Source organism: Pan troglodytes, chromosome 1 (genome assembly GCF_028858775.2).
Source record: "Pan troglodytes isolate AG18354 chromosome 1, NHGRI_mPanTro3-v2.0_pri, whole genome shotgun sequence".
In the NCBI taxonomy this organism is placed as follows: Eukaryota; Metazoa; Chordata; class Mammalia; order Primates; family Hominidae; genus Pan; species Pan troglodytes.
Genome location: NC_072398.2, coordinates 158,728,749 through 158,750,509, shown reverse-complemented (window position 1 = coordinate 158,750,509; position 21,761 = coordinate 158,728,749). Strand labels below are relative to the sequence as shown.

General features: G+C 35.7%; 2 protein-coding genes across 2 annotated transcripts in view; one reads left to right on the top strand and one right to left on the bottom strand.

Moving 5' to 3' along the window:
• Positions 1-18,688, bottom strand: part of NEGR1 (neuronal growth regulator 1) — an 882,773-nt gene extending 864,085 nt beyond the window's left edge. Inside the window, exon 1 of the mRNA XM_016940331.4 lies at positions 18,008-18,688. Coding sequence (XP_016795820.1) covers positions 18,008-18,183 — 176 coding nt within the window. The 5' untranslated portion in view covers positions 18,184-18,688. The remainder of the gene's footprint in view (positions 1-18,007) is intronic.
• On the top strand, positions 10,218-10,828 carry LOC104001213 (rab GDP dissociation inhibitor beta-like). The gene has a single exon (XM_054667323.2). It carries the CDS (start codon positions 10,340-10,342, stop codon positions 10,826-10,828), a length of 489 nt encoding a protein of 162 aa, XP_054523298.1. The 5' UTR covers positions 10,218-10,339.
• Positions 18,689-21,761: the final 3,073 nt, after the last annotated feature.

Below are 21,761 nucleotides of genomic sequence, written 5' to 3'. Positions count from 1 at the left end.
GCTGTTGTGATATTTAAGATAATATATAAACAATACAACATTTTAAGATACAAATATTATTTCAAAGATATGAAAGAAATATGTTTAAATTTAAATTTAAAATTTGTAATAAATATTTACAATTATATCTTGATGCTATTTTAATGGGATTATTTAGTCGCATTAAATAGCTAGATATTCTATATTAAAGTTTTAAATGTAGAAATTAGTCACTATAAATGATTAATTATATTTTGAACAATAAAGTCATATTTCTTTGTTGATATCTTATGCTACAATGTCTTCTATTATTTGTTATCCAAATTAAAATAACATATATATGAAAACTAAATAATTTTAGAGTAGTATTTTAGTTCTTAAAAACTTTTTAAATATTTTATGATATTTAAATGAATTACTTTTAATGACAGAAAATACAGCCCCTACTAACTCGTACAAAACGTTTAATAATGCATAGACTTTCTCAGTAATAATCATCATTTAAAATGATAATGTTTTATCTCTTCGTAGAAAACTACCTTTTTGAACATAAAGAGAAATCTAAAATAATGTACCAAAGTTTAAGTTTTCTACAGATGGAAAACACATTAACAATAAATTATTTTCTTTATGTCATTTTGAAGATTATGTTAATATAATAAATTTATAATTATTATAAATTACTGTACTGAATAAATTTTAGGTTATTTATTTAACTGTCATTTCTTCATAAGATAGTTCAATGGTTGCAAATAATTTAACATTTTCTAATTAATCAAAGTTGAATAACTATATCACACTACTAATTTCTGTATACTTTACATAGCAGATTTTTTTTCTCTAGCCTACACTTACACTAAACTCTTGGACAATCTTTTTATTTTAATTATGCATAACTGATGATAGCTGTTTGCCTGTTTAACCACCAACCTATCTGATGATGCCAAATGAAAATCATTCAAAATTGATAATAGATTGACTCTTTCATTAGGAAGATAGTTTTGTTAGCCTTTAATTTTAATTAATTTTGTGATAGTAAGGTCAATCAGTTTCAATATTTCTATTAATCTTTGAGTACATCAAACTTCCTCTTTTACATTTTTTCTCCAAGAAAAATAACTGAAATGTAAACACCCAATTTAATTAAATAACTAAGAATTAATTTGAGCCTAAAGTATGTAACTAATATACTACAGAATAACAAGTCAGTTGTTAAGTGTATTTTAAGCTTTCAAGAAAATGAAATATATGCAATCAATAAACTACTTATTGAATTCCCCACTAAATGGTAATATACCCTGTAGGCACCAGAAACTAAAAGTTTTTACCTTTAAAACCAAACTAAGAATTATTTGTTTCTTAAATCTCTAAGGCATGCACTATTAAGCATACCTGCTAAGAACTTAAAAGATATTTGAAAAATCTTCAATGAGCTTCCTATTTTTATAAATTTTAAAAATAATTTTCTTAATAGGTTATACAAATCATAGGACTGTCATCATTATAACAGAATATTCAAAATAATTTTCCAACTCTGAAGTTTATTTGATTAGTCCTACTAGATAGGACTTAATTCTTCTTCCTTACTTGTGATGTCCTATTTTATACTCCCCTATTCAAAAAAATACTACAGTATGTACTCTAGAATTCAAGTGATTTTATTAAGTAAAATTCCAAAAATAATCTTACTTTGAGATAGCATTAAATTTTTAAAATATAGCACCTTACTAAACTCCTAAGATCATCGTTTGTGAGAATATTTCCCATCCATGTTATTACATCATCATAATGTTATTGATATTAACATTTTCTGGGAATATGGCAGTTATATTTACAGAAAAGTGTGCCCTTGGCCTCACAAAACTTCTGGTGAGTAATTGACATAACATTGTAATGAACTCTAAGAAGGAGATGCCAATACATATTTACCTCAACATATATTCCAAATGGATCTATGTAAACTATGTTAACTAATAAATTTTAATAACTTAATAAATTAAAAATGCATATGTACCATAAGTACATACACTGTCAAACTAAACAGTAGTTTAATCCTCAGTACTAATAGTAGTACTAATCCTCAGTAAAGGATTCTACTGAGAGAAACAAGTTTTTTATAGATTCACTTACTCATTTCTACACACCAAGCCTGTTCAAGGCCTTAAGAGATACAAAGGCAATTAAGGTAACAGCACCAGGTCTATGGCTGGGTAGAAGTCTTTTATAAAATATGTATATAATTAATTAAAATACAAGAAAGGAACTTCTTTATATTGACCAAACACATTTTATCAAATCCTGTATTAAATGCAAGGTAAATAAATTCACTAGGTAAATACATTCACAAATGTGTGTATGTATATACATACATAAAAATCTAAAAAATGTACCAAGTGTGTGTGTATATATATATAGATAGACAGATAAACACACACACACACACACACACACACCCCAATTTGGAAATGAGAAAAAAACACCATTGAGCTAAATTTAGAGAATAAATAGAACTTGAAAATTATTAAAACCCTTTTTTTTGAAAATCAATTGATGAGGAGGAAAATGTCCCACACAAGACAGGGCAATAGCAAAAAGTCCTATCTGAAATAAAGAATAATTAATAAGTCCCTAAAGCATACCAGAGGGTAAAGAAGTAATCACATTATCAGAAAACTTTGATGTGGACTGCTATCAGCTAATTCCTTATAATATCGATGAAGGTTTATTGTTAATATTTCTAAAAATCTTACTGGCAACATTTGTTTATTTTGTACCAGGCATGATGTTGAGGAGCTTCCAACGTTTACCTTTTTTAATTCTTAGAACCTATAGGTTAGGCATTATCATTAACCCATTTTACAGTGAGGTAACCAATCGGAATCAGTTTCCTGACCCAATTTTTAAAATAATTCATAGAAATATGCCACTATTTGCAAGGACCCCATCTTACATACAATGCATATGTAATTTTAAGTAGAAAAACAACGAGGCTATTAAAGGGTTTTATGAGAAATTTGAAATAGCAAGAATAATATATTCTTATATAGGAGAAGAAAGGTGAACAGGAATTTTAATGTGAAAAAAGAATATTATCAAGAATTTTCATTTTAGGGATTTCCCCATACTAAAATTATATACATTGTGCCCTACTTAAAGCTAGATAATACGGAAAAGTCCGGATATTGTCTGTAAGAAAATAGTTATATGTATCAAATATTAAGATAATTTTTGAATGCCACAAGAATATTCAGAAAATCAACTCACCAATTATTGAAATTGCTAGAGAGAAGTGTCATCCATTCCATTGTGCATAGGCATGTTAAAATAATTGATAAAATAAAATCACAGAAGCATGAAAGTGCTATTTCAATGAAGAATTATTTGCAAAAGAATTAAAAATATCGTTTGCTTTGTTGGTAAAATAAAGCATCAGATGTCCCTTACACATATTTCAACCAAGAAAAAAGGAAAACACAAGTCTATTGAAAAAAGTATAGTATAGTAGGAGAAACACATAATGATGGTAAGAAGATTATGATGCTAACAGAAGAAATGATGAAGAAAATAAACCTTCATAGACTTTCAGAATATGTCAAAAACTGATGATAAATTTAGAGGAAAATCCATGTATAAAAGTATTACAGAGAAAACAGTATGAAAGAAAAGCATCCCAGATGGAAAAAAAAAAATAAGTCCAAGAAGTAGAAACAATATGTGTGAGATGGTCGTCATGTCTTCAGACATACTCTACTCTTCACGGTATCAGAAAGCTGTCTTGAATTTAAAAGAGGTGAACCTGAGATGTTATTAGGGAGAAAACAGAATACACCAAATACAATATAACATGTAACAATTTCTTTAACTAAATTTTTCTGGCCATAAATTATAGCTATATTAAAGGAAGAGGAGGAAGGCAGCATAAGAAAGAAAACTGATAATGAAAGAACATGAATTGTGTCTGACACTGCTTTTGGCACATTCACATATATTATTATAGTGTTCACAATAAGTATGGGAGTAGCTCTCAGTATTTCCATTTTACAGACAAGAAAACTGAGTCTCAGAAAAACCAAATAACTTGCTGTGGCCGCTAAGAGTTAGTGAAGCAGAAATCCGCATGTAAGTTTTTTGTAACACACAACAGTGTTTAAGAATATAGACTGAATTACAATGTAAATTCAATAGATAGGAACTTATCTCTTATCATCATTGGATCTTAAACTCACAGAAAGTGGATAGCATACTACAGGGACTCAATGCATAAATGCTGAAATTGGGTGAATGAACTCCTGAAATAACAGATCACCTATAGGAAAAACTATACAATGAATGGAAAAATATAAATTTACAAAGAAAGAAAAATTAAAAATCAATTCAAGGATTCTAGAATTTAGTAAACATATTCTATACAAATATACAGGATTAATAATTTTAAATAATATAAATCAATGCTGTTGACTATGTCTGTTACATTCTTATATATAGCCAAATGAGATAACAGACTAATATAAAATTGATAGAATAAACAATATAAAATGGAAGGGTTTAAGAATGCGAAGAAGGAGCTAGAAATGGGTTATAAAGGTTTGAAAGCCTTTTTTAACAATATGAGAGAAAAATAGTACTGTACTGGAAAAGCTTTGGATATGTAAAGCAGCCACAGCCATCATAAAATTTACACTTCTCTTGGGTACACATGCAAAGTCTCTAGAAGACGGATATATAAGCACATTTTAAAAGATTCTTAAATTATGTGCTATTGGATACAAACAAGTTTTCACTCAATTAGGCTATAAACTATATAAACTACTTCTACCAGCTAGCAGAAAAAGGCAACATATCTAATATGTTTGATTTTATTCATTGATGGCAATTAAACTTAAGACTCTATAACTTACTACTGACATGTTATTGAAATAGGAGTACAAGGAACTTTTATAGGTCTCTGAATCTTTGGATCTTCCTATCTTGGGAAATAATGGTGCTTAAGATTATTGGCTGCCTAACCCCTTTCAAAGGAGTGAATCAAGGTGATTCAGCTGTTCAGGGTTATATCAGGATGGGCATTCAGATGATTAAACTAGGGACTTGGAATACTATAACAAGGAACTACTGATTTTCATTTCTTTTAAGGACTAGAGTGCACAAAAAAGCTTCAGGACATATTGTGGCTTTTGAAAGGAAATGAGTCTGAGCTTTGGAGACACACAGGCCTAGGATCAAATCATGGTTATGCATTAATAGCTGTAATAAAGTTCAGAAAATTACTCAGCTTCTATGAGGTTGTTTCCCCATTTGTAAAGTAGAAAAAGTATAGTTTGTTGTGAGGATTCATTGCAGTGACCAATACATTATACCTAACTCTAAGTGATGTTCAATAGCTGTTTATTTTTTCTGTTATCAATAGCTTGTAATCATTAGGGATGGAATCATTTATGGATGAGAGTTTTTTTTCAGAATATCTATAGTAGTTTTAAAAATTCAAAATTTTCCTATCTAGTAAATGCATGTGACCTTTTAATATATATGCATATATAATATATAGCATGTACATTTAATATGCCAAATATGTAATCTCATTTAAACAATTTCACGTTTCCTCAACTATAGAACATACTTTCTCGATGTTTTTAATCACTGTAGACTTAGAAGCTAAAAGGCAGTTGGTGCTGAGTAAATGCGTAATAAATGAATAGCCAATAAATCTATCAATTGTTTTGATCTCTTTTAGTAAGAGTTACAAGATAATGAGAAAGGCACTGGGCTTGGGATAAAGGACTTGGATTGTAATTGTGGCTCAGCCACTGCCTAACTGTTCCACCTGGGTCAAGTTACCTTCCCTTGCCAAACTACTTGGCTATAAAAGTGGGAAAGAAATAGCTTATTGTACACAGCTGTGAATGTATGTCATATATGGCAGATGTTCTGGGACTGTGGATTCAATCTGAATCATGATCTTGATGATGGCTCCATCATCATGACTATAAAACACTATGCTATGCATTTTGCAAATATGCAGAATTAGGACAAGCATTCATACATAATTCCGAGCTTTTATTCAGTATATTGCCTAGGCAACAATGGCAATGTATAGGGAAAGTTCTTGCCCATACCTACTGCTTCTGAACTGCATTGCCTTCAGCATAACCTACAGATGCTCCAAGGAACCATAAGAACATATCTAATCCTCAATAATTATTTGCTACACTATCCAGAATCCAGAGTTTGCTAAGTTTTTAATGCTAGTCTTATCAACTATTCCAATATTATCACCAGCTGTCGTATCTTCCATTCTAAACTGCCACAAATGTTCATCTTCATCCTCTGACTCTTTCACTGTCATTACATATTTCTAATTAGTCTTACTTCCTCTCTTCTGTTTCTTTCCATTTCTCACTTATGTCCTCAATGTTTCATGTGACCACCCAATTATAGTGATCTCTCACTTCAAGTAGGTGAATCAAATCACCATCAGTCTGCTGAGCATAAAATTTGTGATTCCATTTCTTTTGAGTGCTCTGGGTCTGCACCCTAACAGCTAAAACACGTTTTAGTGTGTTTCTACTTCCAGATGTGAAGCCAAGTGCCAATACATTTCAAAGTGAGATTAGCAGAAAAAAAGCAGCATAAAATTATTAGCTAATGTACTTTTAGTACTTACTATGTGTTATGTACTGTTAGCATTTTACATGTAATGTCTCATTTAATCCGTGTACTTCTGTTGTGGAGACAAGGCTTTTGTTCAAGGTCACATAGCCAGTAAGTAGAGAAGCAGGAACTCAAGCTCTGGTTACTTCCATTCTGGATGCCTCAAAGCATGAACAATTTCAATAAAACTAAGCAATCATGATAGATGATAAACTTTGCAAATAAGCAAAAGTAACTTCACGTCTAGAATTAATAATTGTTGAACAAAAATAAGTAGCATAAGCTCAAGAAAGAGATGCAGAAGATTTTTCAAAGATGTATTATAATCCCTCAACGATGTGAATAGGTTCTTGGAAGCCGCAACTTTAAGTGAAACAACGTACAACAGGTGATTGAATAACATCATTTTGTTCCATGTTGCTTCCTTATAATGCTGAGGAGGGAAGAAAGGTTATTTTCATTATACATCATTTTGCTTAAGTCAGAGTTTCTAAAAACTTATCAACAACATTAAATGAGCACTTACTGTATATATAATATCCTTCTGTGAACTTATTCCAAAATATGGCCCCTGACCCAATTGCAGGTCAAGGTATAAAGCTGCTATCTATGTTCTAAAATAAATATAGACTAGTAACTAAGAAGGAAGATATACACCTGGATGAAAAATATAATTTTCAAACTTCAATACGTACAGTGTATATCACTTCATCATGGAAAGGTTATATGGTTTGGCTGTGCATCCACCCAAATTTCAACTGGAGTTGTATATCCCAGAATTCCCACATGTTGTCCCAGAATTCCCACGTGTTGTGGGAGGGACCTAGGGGAAGTAACTGAATCATGAGAGGTGGTCTTTCCCATGCTATTCTCATGATAATGAATAAGTATCACAACATCTGACGGGTTTATCAGGGCCTTCTGCTTTTGCTTCTTCCTCATTTTCTCTTCCTGCCACCATGTAAGAAGTGCTTTTTGCCTCCTGCCATGATTCTGAGGCTTCACCAGCCATGTGGAACTGTAAGTCCAATTAAACCTCTTTTTCTTCCCAGTCTCGTGTTATGTCTTTATCAGCAGTATGAAAACAGACTAATACAGAAAATTATGGGTTTAGAATTTTTCAGTTATGTAATAAATTATAAGAAACTAAATATATTTTCTCTTATTATAGTTCTAAATAATGAAATTTCTGGGCTTGATTCTATGTCATCCCAAGTGATCTAAAGTTTAAGGTAATTTGATGAGAAGTCACTAATACAGCTTAAAATGCTTTCCTCCCTCCCTTTCTTCCTCTTCCCTTCCTCCCCATCTCTACTCTGATTCTTTCACTCAACATTCAGGTTTTGAACACTAATAACCTACCAAGCACTAAGTAGTCTACATGTCATTTTCTATTCAACTGATCAATGACCAAATATATTAATTTGAAAATACTTTCAAATCAAATATTATGTATCTAAATATATTCTACTGTAAGAAATATTCTATTTATTAAATTAGAAAAACTTTATGATCTGTTTATTAGATACCCTTATATAACAGGATAAATGTCATTAGAGAAAATACATAAAATATCTTCTGATTATAGCTCTTATATTCACAATATCTCTTAAATTCATTAATACCTCTAAATTTAACTTAGTTGCATGAAAAGAAAGGGGTTTCTGAAGACAATGGAACACATATTTTCCATGGCCCTTTAAGTTATCTAAAACCTTTACATATTTTATGGCAGTAGCCACAGCTTTAAACATACGCTAATACACACACAAACTCTATCAACAGCATGAGCATGAGCACTGGACCTATGTCCAAATGACTTAGAAAAATTCAGTAAAGAACAACTTTGTTCTGGACTGAAAAGGGTTATAAGCATCTTCCCTAAATTGAGTAAATTACCAGCTATTTGGAAAGTACAATATATTGGCTTTTATTCAAAAGAGCAACATTTAATGCTGGCAACACTGCCAAATTCCTCCTTTCCTCTATTCTCCTTTTCTTAGAGAAAGTGATTAAGCGACCAATTCCCATGCCAGCTGAATGCTTATAAGAGCATCAAAGGTCCTCTGTCAGAATTCAGAACCTGATATGGCTTAGAAACCACTACACCAATAGATAACATCCTCAACATTATAAATCAAAGCCATATGACCACATTAAAATTCTATCAGCTAGTATCAATACACTGTGGTTTATAAAGTACTGTTGACCTACCTCTAGGAGATGGTTAAAATGATACAAAAGTTATGCTCTGGTTTGGGGCATGTAGCTACTTTTTACAATTGAGTTATTCATCCATATTAACAGCAAAGTCTTTCTACCTCTATATCCTTATTTTGTTTAATTAAAGCTTTAGGAGAAAGGAAGAGAAGGCTCCATAAGTCGAGGTAGAAACAGAAATAAATGTTAGGAGGTCACAATAGACATTTTGCTATTTTGAACTGTTCCTGTTATCTGTTGATTATAATTGTCAAGGGCAAAAGCCTTCCCATATAATTTAAAATCTGGGATCTTCTTAAAATTATAACCACATTTCAAAATCTTACAACAACTAGGTCATTGCATTTCAAACTTTTCCGCTTAAACCGACAGTAAGAATACCCTTGAAATCTTAACATAGCACATACACACACACACGCAAGTACACACAAAATAGAAGTTAATCAAAGAATACTTTACCTTTATTATGTAAAATGCCTTATATTTTAGTACATTTTATTTAATAATACCTTTAGCAAAAAGTACATTTTCTTCAAAGTAGACTGTGTCCTGTAATTTAAATAATTTAAATAATATTTCCAATGTATATCTCTTAAACCACTAAGACTGCAGGAATTATTTAAGGCAGGGACTGTTGATATATGGATTTAAAAAAAAAAACACTTAAATACATTCATTTCTTCACTTACCCTTCCATTGATTCATTAATTCAAAAATTAGTAGATATTGGCCTGATACATGAAAGCTTCTGTGCTAAGGCCCTAGGGATAGCTGAATGAGCATTTTACCACTACAAACCCACGTGTTGTTCTTTTTTTTTTTTTTTTAGTTTCCAGAATTTGGCTTTATTTTGCAGTATAGAAATCATTTGGAGCCATTTTGAGACAGAAGTAGAGGCTCTGTCAAGTCAATATTGCATTGCAGCTTGGTCCACTGAAGAAGCCATGCCTGAGATACAAAAGATGTGCTACACTTTACCCGCTTTATGTTCGATTCCTCTCCCCTTTTCTCTCATCAACTTTATTAGGTTAAAACACCACATACAGGCTTTCTCCAAATGACTCCCTATTGTCTGGAGTTTGGTTAGAATTTTATGCCCACATAAACCAAACTTGTGGCTAGGCTATTTGGGCCCTGCCATAACATTTGACATAACACAAAATATAAAGTCATAGGGAAAACTTCTGGATGCCGTCCCAAACCGTGGACTATTCAATTTAGAATCTCCTGAACCTCAAGAGGACAGATGGCACACAACCTGTATGGATCCAGCTCTTGAGCAGCAGAAGCACATAGCTACACTGATTAAAAGATAAACTGTCTCAAGTTGTCTGTATCGGTATCCCAATGTTTGTTTAAAACTGATCCAATTAAACTTTACAGTGAGTCTTTGGCAAGATATGGCGAAAGCCCATACCTTTAACCACTCTATGGCCTTGGAGAACTGCCCCAAGGATTTGCAAGGCTAAGTGCTATTTATGGAGGTACCTATATGCTGAATAAACCCATTGAAGAAATCATTGTGCAGAATGGAAAAGTAATTGGAGTAAAATCAGAAGGAGAAATTGCTTGCTGTAAGCAGTTCATCTGTGACCCCAGCTGTGTAAAAGATCGGGTAGAAAAAGTGGGCCAGGTGATCAGAGTTATTTGCATCCTCAGCCACCCCATCAAGAACACCAATGATGCCAACTCCTGCCAGATCATTATTCCACAGAACCAAGTCAATCAAAAGTCAGATATCTACGTCTGCATGATCTCCTTTGCGCACAATGTAGCAGCACAAGGGAAGTACATTGCCATAGTTAGTATGACTGTGGAAACCAAGGAGCCTGAGAAGGAAATCAGACCAGCTTTGGAGCTCTTGGAACCAACTGAGCAGAAATTTGTTAGCACCAGTGACCTCCTGATACTGAAAGACTTGGGAACAGAAAGCCAGATCTTTATTTCCCGCACGTACGATGCCACCCACGTGTTTTTCTAATTGAAATTAAAATGACAAAGAAAAACAGAAAATACATCTTCACAAAATATCAAAAAATTTCTATTATTTATTCATAATGATCTTAAAAGTTATACCACATTTTTTTCTGTAATAGATACAGCAGAGTAATTAAAACTCAATTTGATAATGATTATGACTGTAGAAAAATCTGAGATTTTAGTCTCTAGTCATACGGTAATTTTTGTTTCTACTGGTTAATCTGAAACACATAAAATACCTGACAAAATAAAATGTGAACCAATTTAACATTTCCTTTAGAAAAGCAAAAAGACAGGTAATAGGATACTCCTAGGGAAAAAAAACAATAAATTTTATTTTTTCATATGCACAGAAAGTGCCAATGACAATCTTTAATCTATCAGCAAGCTTCCAGAGAAATGTAATGAATGATATCAAGAAATTTAACTTCCTTCCAAATTCAGAAATCCTCTCTAGAGCATCCCTGAGAGAGTCATTTAACGACAGTCTTAAATTATCATTTCTCCTGAATAATTACAGAAAAATGTACCAATAGTAGGACTCAATGACAATTGCTTATTTATATATGAGCCAGACACAAACATAAGTGTCTTTTAGAAATTGTTTTACAGAAGTAAACGAGAAGGTCACCACATCATCTGATATACAGTTAAGAGGGAGAGGTGGCTTTTATCTATAACTCTGGCTACTTGAGAGCTTGAGGCATAAGGATGGCTTGAGGCCAGGAGTTTGAGACCAGTCTGGGCAACACAGTAAGACACCATCTCTAAAAATAAAAATAAATTAGTCAGGTATGTTAGCACACACCTGTAGTCCCAGCTACTCAGAAGGCTAAGGCAAGAGGATCACTTGAGCCCAAGGATCTAGAGGCTGCACTGAGCTATGATTGTGCCACTTCGCTCCAGCTTGGGGGACAGAGTGAGACTCCATCTCAGAAAAAAAAAAAAAGAAAAGAAAAGAAAAGAAAAGTGTAAGTCATGTGATGTCTATACTGTCTTAATTTCTGCAATTTTGAAACAAGATATGGTAGAAAAATGATCTGATTTTTAATCAAAAGATTCCACTGGTTTGAGAGACTAATTCCTACAACAGTCAAATAGTTCAATTAGGGATATTGTTATGGTCATATACTTCATAAAAACTAGAAACTTTCATTATCACCTCAGATGTTACTCTATATAAAGAAAGATCTTTAATTTTTATTAAATTCAATAGGCAACACTGTATGAATTGTCTTAGCATTCTGATCACACATCTACAAGCAGGGTTTAATCATAGTTATTTTTGGCTCAGTCAAAAATATAACACTGTTATTGAATCTCATCAATAAATGTTCATCAATTTATTTTGCACACATAAGAACGTTATATATTTTCCTACTGAAATTATTAAATGATATATTAATTCACTATTCCATTTATTCATTTGGTTTATTAACATAATCTGTGTATGGATTATAAAGCCACTTCTTTTTTCTTTGTAATATGCCTCAATATTCTTATGGTTTAACTTCTATGCGTGTTTCCTTAAAAAACTATTACATCCAGTGCTGGCGAGCAACACTTATGGTGCCACTGGCAAAGCAGTCACTCAATCAAATATAATTAAAATCACAAAAACTATCACTTTTCACTGTGCATCTATCAAGGTTCTACAAACAACACTTAAACCGTTTTGGATATTTAAAATGGGAGAATTTAATGCAGGAAATGTATTTTAAAGGAGATGGAATACCTGGGAAGCCAAATAGAAGGTGATAAGATAACCCAGTGGTTAGTAACATCAGGAAGCCACTACTACTCCTAGGTTGAAGGAATAAAGGGATAAAGCAGCAAAGAGAAACACAGGAGCTAGTTATCAGTTGGAAGCTGGAACAAAAATGGTTCCAGTGGGAGATGAATACAGTGATATACACTGCCCAAAACAATGAAAGAAGGGAGAAATGCCCTAGCCCCTCAATTCATGATGTTGTCCCTTCACCAAAGACTACTTTCCATTGGCTAACGACAGCCTGAAGATACTTGGCAAGGAAGACTGGGAAATGTAGCTTGAGGGATTAGCTCCAGCCTCCACCCGCAGACCCCTCGCCACCCCCATAACACAGAATAGCAGATGGACAAAGGATGGGTCTGGCCAATCAGGCCTAGAACTGACACAGACCATGATGTGAACATTTCTGTAAATTCTTTAGAAGTCAGGTATTGCAGTATTAACTTATTCCATGGAGTGATTTAATTGTAAAGTCTATCTATTTAAAACAAGTAGTGCATTAACACGCTTGTGTTCAAAGATCTATACAACTACATGGGCTTTTGAATTCTTCTGAACTAAAAAGATCGGGCAAAATACATTCATCTAGAAAATTAAAAACATTATCTTATACTTTTATTAATAGTTGTGTACTAATGTATCAAGTAATATATCTTGCCAATAGAACAGTTCTGCAAATCAATATAGGTAACATTGAGCATTTATTACATATCCTAGAACATATTTTTCCAGATTGACCATTCTGATAATTCATTATCCCTGCTCTTTTTAAAAAGAGAAAAAACTCAGGATTTTAAAACTATTTCTTCATAATACTATTTAATAAACATATAGGTTTTAAAATAGTGCCTTAATGTCCTAAATTGAAAATATCGGTAAAGTTGAACTGTGTATTTGGAAGGTATAATGCATCAATGTGTAGGAATAACTCAACAGAAAATGTGAGAGTCTCGAATATTATTCCAAAAGTACACCATAATTGATTTTTACTGCTATTGGTAATTCTGTCTTCTCATACAGAAATCATTTATTTTATTGTAACTAACAGCATGCATTTCAAATCATAACTAGTTAATGTAGTCTAATAAAAAGGCAAATGTAGTGAACAAATAGGATAAGCAATAATAAATACTTGTCATATTCATTCATAAATTTACTTGTAAAAGTTTTGCGGTTTCCAATAGTGTAGAAATACGCCGTAAGCAAAAGCCTTCTTCCATATTAGAGTATCATATAGTAGGATATCACATAACTTCCATTCAAATCTATTGCATTAAAATGACAAGAGTTGTGTTTAACTCTGCTAAAGTAAAAGAAGATATCATAATTAAGGAAAGAATCTTTCTTCCTTTCTTCGATTAAAGCATGACAAGCAGATAATAGCATATTTTGAATTCATATCAGAAAGGCGGCTAAAAAAGTACAAACTTCATAGAGAAGGGCTGAATAAGAAACAGATTGAAAAAATTAGCTTAAAAATAACACGTGTTTTAAAAATGTGCAGGCACTGGGAGAATGTAAATGAGAATGTTCGTAGTATTGTTTCCAAGGAGTATTAAACATTTTTGATATGTTTACATAACAGTATTTGTTAATAAGGTAAGAATAAAGCAACTGGTTCATATTAAAGTGACTGCAAAATGATTTTTTTTAAGTCTCCTGGAATTTAAGTATTGTTCTAGAGCAGAGTTATATTCCCCTGAATTCTCTAGTTCTAGAAACACTGGGTACTGAAGCATAACCAATGTGGTTCTAGCACTTCCTGTTCTCTACTAGATCAGCCCATGACACATTAACTCAGATCTTCCATGTTCACAAAATGCAACTCAAAACATGGAAAAAAATTTAATGTCTCCATACAAGATTAACAAGTTCTGTTAAGAATAAAATACTGTATATATTAAATGTAGTAGCAATTAAAGTCTATATTTAATAAGTTAATGGCAACAGTTTGTGTTTATAGCAAATTACAATGTATTTTAGACACCATATATTTTTTAAATACAAAGCTTAAGAAAGGGAAATATCAAACATTACTATATTGAATATCTGTATCATTAAATACTTTATCAAGAAGGTCCAAATAATTCAAGTGAATCATTCAGAAATTTAGCACAGAATAACATTATTAAAAGTGAGAAACAACTTTACACTTCATATATATGGCTTCACTAACCCTAAAAGACAAAGTTAAAATGATAAAAATATTAAAATTATTAAGTGGAATGTCATCATAAATCCTGTATTTAAGCTAAACAGAAAAGATGATTTACAAAATGATAGATACAGTTAGATAACAGAATGAATTTCCCTTGGGTATTATAACTCCACTTAAGGAAAGTTTTGTTTTTCATGATCCTCTTCTCAAAAACAGATATTCTGGCACTTAGGAGACAGAAATGTATCATTTGACCTTTAAACTTCTGTTTTATTAGTGTAACCACAAGCAACAGAGTCACTGACTGGCATGTTTGCACTTTAAGGCCTTTAGCACTTAAAATTATTTGATAACTGTTATGCCACTATTTGTTTTTTATTAAAGACACTGTGAGGAATATGTTACATTAAAAATAGAATATATTGGGCTAAGCTTGATGAATGATATGTAATTTGGTTAAGTGTTCTCTTGAGCACTTCATTCATGTATTTTGATGGGACAAGGGCGTATGTTTGAAGGGTAGAATTTTGTTTTGTTTTCTAGTGAGTTAGAGAATAACAACAGATATGGTTTTAAGTATACAAAGAAAAAACAAAATATAACTGTAACATTACTCTTGATTAAAAAACAATGCATCACCTGAGTTGCCTATACTCAATTAGTCCTTAAGCTCTATCTGTAATGGTCTATGATCAGAGGAAATTACCAGCTGTAGAGAAGAGTCAAGAAAAAAATAACTGACAATATTTAACATTTTCTAATGGAGAGAGAATTTCTTATAAATGGATACGTTAAATTAGTTTAAAACCTACCGACAATGTAAGAAGTTCAACAACTGGATAATTGTTAGAGAATTTCAGAATTACTGTAAGCAAATTGCTTTGAGTAAAAGTAATGCAGTTCAAATTTCTATTTCATATGATAAAAAAATTTAAAAACTAAAATCTAATTTGTTAGAAACATTATTGAGAAGACACAGAGACTCTGTTCTCTTTAAGAAGTTTGAAAGTCAAAAGTTCCCTCAGTATCACAAAATGCGGGATATAGCATCAAAATGGATGAGGTACAGAGCACACAAAGTAAACAAGGACTGCACCAAACCAACAACACTGGAAATATATGGTCCCCACATATTAGGGAAGCTTCACTGTTGGAAGCAATGAGTGAACTAAACATGGGTCTCCTGGAAGCAGAATGTGGGTCCAGCTATCTTCACTAACCATAGTATTTATTAAATTGTTGTTTGTTTGGGAAACCAAATGCCAGGATATATTATTGAAAGAAAAGCAGTCTCCTAAACCCTTTAGGGTGGAAATGGTAATGCTCACTACAAATAAGCAATATGTTGCTTGCTACAAAAATACATATTGCAGCTCCCATGATATGTGTTTGCAATCTCTGAAGATGGTGTCTTGCCCTTACCACTGTTGTTCAAACTTCTAAAACAAACTTAACATAAAGAGAAAATACAGGCTTAATTTATATCCTCTCTGTGACAAAGAGTTTATCACTGTTACCAACAATGAAAAGTTTTTTTTTACTGTGTAATATCAAAGATATTAGTTACTTTTGTATATAGTGGCATTTGTTATTCAAAACAGAAATTATTAAAAACATGTATTAGTGTATATTAAAAAATACGATAGTATTCCAAATTTGAACTCATAGGCATGTTCCAAAAGGTGTAAGTCATATACCACACCCACATCATTAAATTTAAATATGTTGCATGTTTCAAACAGAAACATTTCCCACTCCCTTTCACCTTAGACATGTCATGTACACTGATGTTGTGCAAGCCACACTTACAAGCCAACTACCACCCAGTGGAGAAAAAGAAGATCTTTCAGGGAAATGTGAGGTGGGGTGGCAGGGGGAGAAGGGAGGGTGATGGGAAAGAAATGAAGGAATAGGGCGTTTAGCTTTGTTTAGATCTAAGCTTTGCTGATCATCCATTTATATTTTCATAGGAAATAAAATATTCTCAGACTCCCACTCTGCAGTGTTGCTTAGGGGTAAAATCAGGGTATGGATGTTTATTAATGACAAACCACCTCAGAGCTCAAGCTCAGAGGAAAGAAGGGAAAATGAGAAAAATAAGTAAAAGTGAAGACTGATGGAGGGAGGAAGGTAGGAAGAAAGAGGGGATAGAAAGACACAGAAAGAGAAAAAGAGAGAAGCAGAGACAGAGTGAGAGCAGCGAGTGAGACAGGCAGTGTGTACACATGTGTGAGTGACAATGTGGAACAGAGAAGGAGAGTATGCCTTTTAAAAACAGTGAGAGACAATCTGAATGTGGAAGTGGTTCTTACAGCATGGAAGTGCCAGTGCATGTGAGGATGTGAGAGTGTGTGAGTTAGTATGTTTATGGAAATAAGATTTATGAGGGTGAGTAAATGGTACTGGAGGGGAACAGTGACCATGCCTGTGTGTGCCACAGGGGTGGGAAACGGTATGGGGAGAGGGATGAGAAATGGGAGTCAAAAGAGGGAAGGCAGGGCACAGGATAGGGACATTAAGGAGGAATAAAAAAATAGACAAAAAGAAAAAAGGGTAAAAGAGAGGAGGAAAGGGGATTAAATGTGAGGAACAGAAATTAGAGTCGTGGAGGTAAAAATGAGAAAATATGAGAAGAAATTTTAAAAAGGAGGGAAAAAACAGAAAATAGAAAAGGTATGAAAAGAGATATTGGAGGGAAAAAGAGTTACAAGGAGGTGGGGAAAATGGTATAAGAGAATGAGGAAGGAGAAAAGAAAGAAAACAGAAAGCGGTAAAAGGAAAGAAAGATAAAGAGCAAGAAATCGAGCCTAAGTGTCCAAGTCAGAGGGAAAATAAATGGGAGCAGAGAACAGCAGTTTGAAAGAGTCGCTTATGCTGGAGTAAAATAGAAACAAACCTGATAAACTTGTCAGACTCTCCAGGAGTACCCCATGACAGTAAAACAGAGACCTTGTGCATTGAGTTTCAAAGTGGCACCTGCCCCTCCTTCTAAACCTGACAGTTCACTCATCCCCAGGCTACTTGGCGTTCCGGCAAAGTGCTTTAGCATCACGAGTCCAGCTTGCTACCTGCCCCAGCATAAACGGGCCGGGGCTCCGGAAAGAATCTGCACCTGGAATTCTTGGGATGTGGTCTTTCCATGATGAGCACCACCAGCATTATTGCTTGTGTTATAAAGAAGGCAAAGAGGGTTCAAAGAGAGACAGAAAGATAGACCGAAACAAGTACGAAAAGCACGCCGTTCTTCCTACCTAAGCACCGCCGTGTCCCCTTTTCTGACCATCATGTTGTCCACGGCCGCCCAGGGGAAGTCCACACTCTGTCCAGCCGGGAGGCAGGAGGGTAGCAGGCAGCACAGGCTGAGGAGCACCGCCGCCAGCCACTGGTTCGAGCAACAAGCACCCTGCACCAACAGCATCATGTCCATCCCTGCTAGGGCTGCTCACTCTCCAGCAGCTTTCAGCTCGCACTCCCCCACCCCCTGGTGCTGGCGAGTCTTCCCGGGAACCAGGCGGCGCGCCACAGGATTTTTTTTTTTTTTTTTTTTTTTTTTTTTGGTGGGTGGGTGGGTTTCTGTTCTTTCTTTCTTCCCCCCACCCCAGTTGTTGGGTGTTGTTTCTCTCTTTTTGTTTTTCGGTGTTTTTGCCTCCCCTCCTCCTCTTCGCTTTCCCTCCCTCCCTCCCCTCCCTCCCCCTGGCACCACACTACACCTCCTCTCGGTTGCTTTTGGCCGCGTCCGGAGTGTGTCTAATTCTCGGGCGGCTCGCACACCATCTAGCGAGGAGGCGAGCGCGCCGGCGAGTGAGGGAGGAGGCGCGGCGGCGGCGGAGGAGGCAGGGCGAGCGGCGGCGGCGGCTGCAATCCCAGCAGCAGCAGCAACAGCAACAGCAGCAGCAGAAGCAGCGCGGAGCGCTGCGCCGGCCGCCGGCCCCCGGGCTCGCGCGCGTTGCCAAGCGGCCGTTTCCTTAGCAACCCCGCCAGGGGACTGGGGATGGAGAAGGGAGGGGGATTAAAAAAATAATAAAAAAAGAAAGAAAAAAGATAGCAAGAAAAAAAAAAAAGAAAAGCAAGACAACGAAAAAAAAAATAGGAGGAACTGTATCACAATTATGCAAACTAAGGGGGAAAGAGAGGCACCTTAGAATGAAGGCTTTCCTTACTGTCGTAAGCGCTAGAGGGATGCTTTGCTAGAAAAGTCTCCGTGTCAGGGCTGGGGTGAAGAGAGCTGAGGGGCGCTTTGCCTTCCCTCACCGGTGCGTTTTACCTCTCGAGGCACCGTAAGTTTGAAGTCCTCCAAGTTGTGGTCGGCGCCATCATGACGCCGGCGACTGTGAGTTGTTTTTTTGTTTATTTTCTTCTAATCTTGCCTGGGTGGCTACGCTGCAGTTAGCGAGCAGCCAACTAGTTCTCTTTGCGTTTTCTGGGGAATAGGTAGGGACGGTGGCGGGGCGCTGCTTTTTTGCGGGGACACGAGGAGGTGCAAGGCCTTGCGGCAGAGCAGCTTGCGTGTTTGTGGCGGTCGGCCCGTATGGATTGCAGGACGCCCCTCTTTTATCTGTGGGTGTTGACACTAAGTTGTGTGTGTGAGTAGGGGATTGTTTATGGTCAACATGGAGTGTGTGTGTGATAGAGAGCGTGTCGTGCGCGCGGGGGCCTGTGCACGCGCGGCACGCAGGCGCGCTGGGAGGGACGGGGCGGGTCGTGCTGGGATGTGGAGTCGGGAAAAGACTGCAATCAAGTGTTTTAATTGTGTAGAGCCAGGCGGTCCAGTTATGTAAGAGGCAGTTTAACCCATTTGAGCCTATCAGGCCGAATAATCGGCGCATCCGAGTCAAGGCAGGGCAGAGTTAAGGGGTTTAACGAGTCGCACGGTTGTATTTCTTAACAGCCTCTACACCGCGTTAACAGGCTTGCTCCTCCGCGGTGCAGAGCGGTAACCTCCGCTTCCCCACGCAGCAGCCCCTCCGCAGCTCGCCGGGCTGTTTTCAGCCCTGCCCTGGCCCAAGGCAGAAGGAGATACTAGGCGTGGGGCCACCCCTACTCTTTTTTCTTCTTTCCTTCTTGAACTCATTTCCAGATTCAAGATCCCTAAGCTTTTCCGGGCCATTTGCAAATCAATGCGAGAACCGAGGCTGAGTCGTTAGCAGTTACACCAATCAATCTTGTTCAGCGAGGAGTTTGGGAAGCAGAGCGGGGAAGTGAAAATGGAAAATAAGTAATTAAAAAATAAGCTCCCTCCCCCTCACACACTTTTTCCCTTCCTCCACCCCATCCCCCTTTAGCAGTGTTTGAAGAAGATATTCTTTGCCAGATCCCAGTTCTTCTTTTGGAGGAAATAAAGCAAAACCTCACACGTCCGTAACTCGTTTTCCATAATGCTAGCAGGGTCCTTTGGCAAAGCGCACCGAAGCAATACTCTCTGCAGGGGTCAGCATCCGGCTGCCTCCGCAGACTGAGCTCTTTACGAGGCAGGCAGGGAGTCGTTTTGCTTGGTGGTAGCAGTGTTCAGAGTGATTTTTATCGCCATGCACGGGGATATATGGGGAAAGGGAAGGGTTCCCATCACCTGTGACCACCCAGACTGGCTTACAGAAGAATCCTTAACTAGCAACACCTCCCTGCTGAACTGGCACTCCAAGGCTGGGCAGCTAACGGAGACATTTGCGGCAGGAGTCACTGATGTTAGTATTCTGCCTTAACTCTCAAAACCGACTCGGAAACTGAGAGTGCAATAGTTTCAACCGCATTTTGAAACATCAATAAAATGTTAGTCATTTGCGGATGAATGAAAACATTTTCTTTACCGTCTGGTATGCTAGGGAAATAATTGTCAAATGACAGACTCTCACTAATATCGATGCCAAATACCTAAGTAACACTGTCATCTTGTTAACTGCATTTTTCTATCTTGCGTGGCACGCTGATGGATAAAGCGTAAAATTATCTAGGGCAAACGGGGGATTAGAAGAATTGACATGTCACATACATGGGCAAAGCTATGCAGTATTATTTAGCATTTCAGTAGAAACGAGCTAGATTCTATTGAAGAGACACAGAAGGTATAGCTTCCTGCATTGTGACTCAGTTTAGTGCTATTTTAAGCAGGGATGGGGGTGCCAGTGTTTTCTAGTACAAGCTATGAAAAGCATCCTTTTCTGACTGCTGTTTCCCAGAGATCTGACATCTTCAGTGTCCACGGGGGTGGGGTGGGGGTGGTAGGAGGAGGGTTTTCTTTGACCAGGGATGGAGCTATGCTGCAGTTTTAATATGTACAACAACCCTTCAGGCTTGTAAACGGAAACTGGAGCCACTTCTTTTAAAGACAGTTTCCTTTCCTTATTTCTAGTTTTTATCTCAACTACCATTCACAGATCACACTTAACTCTTGGAGAACCCATCTAAAGAAAGCAATGACTGAACTTAGTGTATAGATGTCTGGATTATGGGGGAAAGTATTTACAGGTACGTCACTATTATTTACAGCAAGTGCAAGAATGTCAGGTAGGGCAGCCTCTCCAGACCCTTGTACTTCTAGTCTTCTGACTAAAGAAAATGAATTTAAAAGCTTTTATGACTTCCTATTCCCTACACCTTTCTAAGGGCAAAACATCTGACAGGCTTTTACGTGGTTTCTAATATTTGCTTTTGAAGTCCTGGAATTCTTACAAACAGAGACTTAAATTCGGATTGTCTTGGCTCTTTTGGAGGGAAAATCGAAACAAAACCAAACAACAACAAAATGAGAAAAAAAAGCTTAAATAGCAAATAGTTCCTTAGTAGAATTTTTTGAAGTAGAAGAATTAGTAATAGCATTGTTTAGAACATTTTAGAGGCAAATAGTGGAGTGGGTATAATGGGTTACTCCTTTGGTTAGAATTTTAAGGAAGTGACATTGGAATTAATTATTATTTCTTTATAATGATGTACTTTTTTTCGCTTTAAAAGCTCAACTTCTAGTATTTCAAGAAATGTAATAATCAGTAGGGAGTTAGTATAAAAGGAGAA

Excerpts from the sequence above, each read along its gene's own strand:
- LOC104001213 (XM_054667323.2), top strand. The coding sequence starts at position 10,340 with ATGCTGAATAAACCCATTGAAGAAATCATTGTGCAGAATGGAAAAGTA.